General features: G+C 53.2%; 1 protein-coding gene and 1 long non-coding RNA gene across 2 annotated transcripts in view; one reads left to right on the top strand and one right to left on the bottom strand.

Moving 5' to 3' along the window:
- Nucleotides 1-1,047: 1,047 nt before the first annotated feature.
- Nucleotides 1,048-6,251, top strand: part of ADRA1B (adrenoceptor alpha 1B) — a 49,113-nt gene continuing 43,909 nt past the window's right edge. The window contains exon 1 of the mRNA XM_014842729.3: nucleotides 1,048-2,435. Coding sequence (XP_014698215.2) covers nucleotides 1,487-2,435 — 949 coding nt within the window. The 5' untranslated portion in view covers nucleotides 1,048-1,486. The remainder of the gene's footprint in view (nucleotides 2,436-6,251) is intronic.
- LOC139046142 (uncharacterized) overlaps nucleotides 2,444-6,251 on the bottom strand; it is a 45,559-nt gene continuing 41,751 nt past the window's right edge. The window contains exon 3 of the long non-coding RNA XR_011505738.1: nucleotides 2,444-6,251. This exon is cut by the window's right edge and continues 24,221 nt beyond it. This is a non-coding gene — a long non-coding RNA (uncharacterized lncRNA).

Raw genomic sequence — 6,251 nt, 5'->3', positions numbered from 1 at the left:
AAAAGGGAAAATAAAATCTTCAAAAGAAAAAAAATGTCACCTAACAGAAGGCTCTCCCTCTGTATCTTTGCCCATACCTTCTCTCCTTTGGGAGCGTGTTCCTATAGCTGAATGTCCAACATAGATATTGGGCAGAAAGGGAAAAAAATCAACAAATACTCCAGATTCCCCAAGTCCCTTCCCCAGAAGCCTCCCCCACTACCACCATCACACTCACCTCCCATAGCACACTAGCTTGTTCCTCATTTCCTTTGGATCTTGACTCAAATATCACTTCAGTGACATCCTCAGCACCCATTTAAAATTTCAAATGGCCCCCTACACACACACCATTCCATCCCTCCCCCCCCCCCCGCCTTATTTTCTCTGTTACACCTGTCAGCATAGGACACACCTCATAATTAATTTGCTTACTTACTTGTTTATTGTCTGTCTCCTCCCACTACCATGTAAGCTCCTGGAGACCAGGGGTCTTTGCCTGCTTGGTTCAACTGCTAGGCCCACCGCGCCTACAACAGAACCCAGGGCAGACGGCGGGGACTGGACTAACAACTTTTTGAATGAATGAGTGAATTAGTGTCTGAGTGAGTGAATGAAGAATGAATGAAGAGACGCCTCGGAGTTTTATTATGAGACCGGAGAGATTTCACAGGGAGGGAAAGGATGGGGGTTGGTCTCGATCTGACTCGAGTCCCCTTCACTCGCCTAACCTTCGAATTCTTCCTCTTCTAGGGGCCACACAAGTTGCCCATCTCCCTAAATCTGGGGGCTGGCTCCAGACGCCCCCTATTAGAAGCACCCCCACCTCACTTTGGGAACTGAAGAGGAAATAGGAGGGAAAAGAATCTGAGCGGGCCACTTCGGGGTGGGGGACGAGGGGATCCCCACGCTCAGGTCGCTCTTTCCCGCCCGCCCCCCGAGCCTGCCCTGGGGGCGTGGCCGGCCTGCGTGGGGGACCGCGGCGGCGGCGTCGGGGCTGCGGGCGCCTTCGCTGGACCCGCATTGCCCCCTAGTGCCGCGCGGAGTCAGGGCGCCGGGCTCCCCCGCCTGATGTCACCGCCGTGCAGTCAGCCCAGAGGCGGCTCATTGAAAGCAGACCCTCCTCGGCGCTGGCTGGGCGGAGGCGCCGCCGCCCGCACACCCGCCGCGGCCGGGCCGAGCCGGGCGCCCCCTGCCCCGCCGCCCCCGGCTCCCGCCGCTCCCCCGCGAGCCCGGCCCGGCGCGCCTGACGTGGACCATTAAACTTGGAGCTGCCGCCTCGTCCCCTTTCTCCTCCTCCTCCTCCTTCTGACAGGCGAGCGAGCGGCTCGGTGCAGGCAGGAGACGTGCTGCCGGGCTGGGCTGCCCGGGGAGATGACTTCTGGCCGGGAGGGAGCCTCTGGGAAGAGGACCACGGGGGAAGCAAAGTTTCAGGGCAGCTGAGGAGCCTTCGCCGCAGCCCTTCCGAGCCCTCTCACCTCCCTGGCTATGGAGGGCGGACTCTAAAATGAATCCCGATCTGGACCCCGGCCACAACACATCAGCACCTGCCCACTGGGGAGAGTTGAAAGATGCCAACTTCACTAGCCCCAACCAGACCTCGAGCAATTCCACACTGCCCCAACTGGACATCACCAGGGCCGTCTCCGTGGGCCTGGTGCTGGGCGCCTTCATCCTCTTTGCCATCGTGGGCAACATCCTAGTTATCTTGTCTGTGGCCTGCAACCGTCACCTGCGGACGCCCACCAACTACTTGATCGTCAACCTGGCCATCGCCGACCTTCTGCTGAGCTTCACCGTGCTGCCCTTCTCGGCCGCCCTGGAGGTGCTCGGCTACTGGGTGCTGGGGCGGATTTTCTGTGACATCTGGGCCGCCGTGGACGTCCTGTGCTGCACGGCTTCCATTCTGAGCCTGTGCGCCATTTCCATAGATCGCTACATTGGGGTGCGCTACTCTCTACAGTACCCCACGCTGGTCACCCGGAGGAAGGCCATCCTGGCCCTCCTCAGTGTCTGGGTCTTGTCGACTGTCATCTCCATCGGGCCTCTCCTTGGTTGGAAGGAACCGGCACCCAACGATGACAAGGAATGCGGGGTGACCGAAGAACCCTTCTACGCCCTCTTCTCCTCCTTGGGCTCCTTCTACATCCCCCTGGCGGTCATTCTGGTCATGTACTGCCGGGTCTACATCGTTGCCAAGAGGACCACCAAGAACCTGGAGGCTGGAGTCATGAAGGAGATGTCCAACTCCAAGGAGCTGACCCTGAGGATCCACTCCAAGAACTTTCACGAGGACACCCTCAGCAGTGCCAAGGCCAAGGGCCACAACCCCAGGAGTTCCATAGCTGTCAAACTTTTTAAGTTCTCCAGGGAAAAGAAAGCAGCCAAGACCTTGGGCATAGTGGTCGGCATGTTCATCTTGTGTTGGCTCCCCTTCTTCATCGCTCTGCCACTTGGTAAGTTGGGGACTGGCGGAGGGGGACTGGGCATGTTTCGGGTCTGGGGTTTACTGATGAGCTTACTGTAAAGTTTTTTGTAGGTTTTGTTTTTTTTAATGCAGTCTGTGTGTGTTTGGAGACCGGAGAATATTGTTTGTTGTGCAAAGGCTTTGCAGATTGGGTAGCTGGCTAAGAACCAACTCAGGTGTCAGTGGAACACGCTAAGATACTAGTCACTCGAAATAGAACCACGGGAGGAAAATCTGGTAGGTGGAATGACTCATTCAACAGCCTCTGGTTAATAATTAAAAAGGACACTGGACTTGAACATCACACCAGCGTTCTTTCAGTGGTGCTGAGGTGCCGGCTAAGGCAGCGTCGCTAATGCAGCATACAAAATAGTTTGTAGTTACTGCAGACGCGGCACTGGGAAGCAGGGAGGCAGCTCGCACACAGAAAGGCGGTTTTCATTCAGCATTTCCTGAGCTCTTGCAGAGACTTACGTTTCTCAAGAGCTTTGCAGAGGCCGCGTTCTCCCCCTCCTCCCTTTACGGCTTGCTATCATACCTCAGTGCACTCCCTTCCTTATGAGTTAATAAGAGCATTCTACAGTCACATGGCCCCAACCAGCCTTTGAGTTATCTAAAGCTTGAGATTTGAAAGAGAAGGAAGATGACCAGAGGGTCACACATTCTCAGTTTTCACCCAAAAATGTTCCTAACTCTGGTGATTTATGGATTATCCAGAAATAAATTATAGCTATCCTCACCTTCGGCTGCCAGACACCAAATCCTACCAGGATGAAACTGAGTCCTTCCTCGCCTGTAAAAGTATATCCATCTTCTTTTGTTTGGTGGTCTTACTGACTGAATTGTTGAAAAGGCCACCTGAGTTCTTCTCAGGAAGAAGCTGAGGTCTGGTTAGGAGGTAAACCTAAAGGAAGGTACGGGACGTGCTGTCCATACGGCTTGGGAGGCACTTGTCTCTTCTCCGAGGCACTGATCTGCTTTGATTTCTTCTCCTATCCCTGGGGGACACTCCAGAAAATGAATGGAGGGAGGGGATCATAGCAAAGTCATGTGCCGTGATATCAGACGAGGTGATGGCCGCTACCCGCCATGGACCACATCCACCTGCAGCCACTCCAGGCGCTCAGTCAGAACTGAACACAAGCAAATCCCTCAAGTAACTGAAATTCTGAAGACACATTCTTTCAAGAGAAAGAGGCGAATGGAAAGAAAGCAAACTGACACCAGGAGTTTCCATTTTAAAAAGATAAAGAAAAAAAGCCATTTAACCTACTCTCCGTGTTGTCTTCTCTAAGGCAGACTTGTGAGCTCAGACCTTTCAAGAATGTTTTCAGTGCGTTGAGTGGAAAGGGTTTGAAGTTCTGCCCCCCAGGAGCGATCACATCCCACCACAGAGAAGCATTCTTTTCTTTCCCAAGGTCTCAGGGTCCTTTTACAGGCTTGTTGGGTTAAAGTGGGTGACAGTTCCCACTGCATTGGGCCATGCCCAGATCATGGTTGTAAGTGGCCACTTATTAGCTATGTGACCTTAGGCAAATCACCACTCCTCTGTGAGCCTCAGTTTCTTCATCTGCAGAATAGGGCTAATTACTATTTGCTCGGTGGAGTTCGCACTAAGGCATGGAAAGGGTTTAATACCGTGTCTGTATTGAGCACAGCAAATGCCCAAGGAAAGTTAGCTCTTCCAGCTCTCAGCTACAACTGTGGGTTTCCTCCTTCTCGTGTCATTTGCCAGTCTCACACCTGATACTAAAGGCTTGGAAGGGAACTAGATCTTTCTCCTTTCTTCCTTCTGCCCCTGCCCCTCAGCCTGCAGAGGCTGTGACCAGAGCATCCTCAGGAAGGAGAAGGCCCCAGCAGGATGCAGGAAGGGATCAGAGGTGCAGCTTTTCACTTTAGGGCACAAGGGAAACAGCTCCAAACAAGTGAGGACCCTGCCAGCTTGTTGAAATGGGAAGAGCACTGCTCAGGGGTCAGGAGCAATAAAGTTCCCGTGTGAGCTTTGCCATCAATTAGCTCTGTGACTCTAGGCTAGTTGCTCTACCTCTCTGGGCTTCAGATCCCACTTCCAGAGAACAAGATGGTTGGACTAGATCAAGGGCCCTCAAACTTTAATAACGATCAGAATCACCTGTGGAACTTGATGAAAGTGCAGCTTCTTAGGCTTACCCCACAGAGAGTCTGATTCAGTAAATCAGGTGGGTCCCAGACTTGCACGTGTTTAACCAGCCCAGCAGGTGATTCAGAAGAAGTGGTCCACAGACCAGGCTTTGAGATTCACTGGCCAGAGGATCTCTCAGCTCCCTTCAGGCTCCAGCCTCCTGGACGCCAAGGTTTAAATGCTGCAAAGCTTAGGCGTTCTCCAGCCACACAGTGGCGCGGGTTGATGTGGCTCCTCTCTGGGTCCAGCTCTCCAAGCTCGCCCTCACTTACTTCTCACTCACGCTATCCTCACTCTCTCCCTTTCTGTCCCCCACTTTCTGAGACCTTGTCACCCTAACATCTCGGGTCCTTGGCTTCCATGCCATAGAAAGTGAGACATTCTTGCCACCCTGATGCTGTCAGTGCTTGTTTCTCCTCTCCTTGCCGTGGAAACTTTCTGACCATCCATGCCATCATCTCCCAGAGCTTTCCCCGTGTGCTGTCCCTGAGCTGACTCCATCCACATGCTTCTCCCCTGGAAACCCAGCCTTGGCGGGTGGGGAATATGGACTCCAGACCTTGGGTTTGGGATGGACTCTGAAAGGTACTCAAGAGCTTCAACGGGAAAGGTGCTTAATTAATGTATTCTTAGTAATTTGGGAGGAGCATCCAAGCAAAACGGGGGTTTCGTCGTGGGTTTCTACTTCCTCTGAGTTCCAGTAACACCCACACGAAAGTAGCATGAGGTAGAACAGCAACTCCTTTGGAATCTGAAGAAGTTTCCGAATTCTAAACTTTCCGTAAAAGGCTTTTCACTTATGATGGAGTGAAGCAGATTTGGGGAGACGATGGTTGGCAGAGACGTGCAGGCAGGACTCACTTGCAGTTGGCCATAGACTTCCAGGTGCCTGGACGGCACGAGATTTCCATAGCTGTGTTTGTCTTCTTCGTGGGAGAGAAGGGTTGGGATCCCTCCTGGGAAGGAGGGAAAATAGGCATGCCGCCTCCAAAGTCCTGGTCAGGGACCCCATTTGTTTTCCTTCCTCCCTTGTTTTTATTTTTGGGAGCAGGGGTGGGCTGCCTGCGGAGCTGGGCCTCTCGTCTCCTGCGGAGCTCTCCCCACCTGTAACATCCTCCCTACCTCCTCCCCACCCTTTCCCTGTGGCCTCAGACCAAGTTGGGCAAGGGACCAGCCCTCCCTTACTCAGGAGCAGGGATGGAGTCCACCAAACAAGGACCTCTTTATTCAGCCCCTGGAACCAGGCCAGGGAGGGACAGGAAATAATTGGAATATAATATAGCAGGATTTCTACTCGATGGGCCATGTGCAAGATGTCTGAGGAATCTCTAGCTGCCTGGCATCACGATGAAGGCCAGCTCCCACTTGCCTGGGGAAGACCTGGTCAGGGTCTCAAGAAGTGGCTGGGCCACTGAGGGATGTGCATTGCGCTGGGGGGATGGGTCAGGGGTAGCAGGAAGTGCTGGGCAGCCAACTGGTAGCTGGGGTGAGTGCGTTGTTTAGAAAACACTGGAAGCTTGCCTTGCTCCAAATCTTTCTTCCGTCTTTTAAAATGCTGAAAGGCACCAGGAAGCCCTTATTGAACTAACTGCTTTCCCCTCCAAATAAATGAAGGTCAATCTCAAAGAAAGAGTTGTGTTGTCT

Source organism: Equus asinus, chromosome 9 (genome assembly GCF_041296235.1).
Source record: "Equus asinus isolate D_3611 breed Donkey chromosome 9, EquAss-T2T_v2, whole genome shotgun sequence".
NCBI lineage: Eukaryota > Metazoa > Chordata > Mammalia > Perissodactyla > Equidae > Equus > Equus asinus.
The sequence above is the reverse complement of the archived record's forward strand: the minus strand, read 5'-3'. Positions and strand labels throughout refer to the sequence as shown.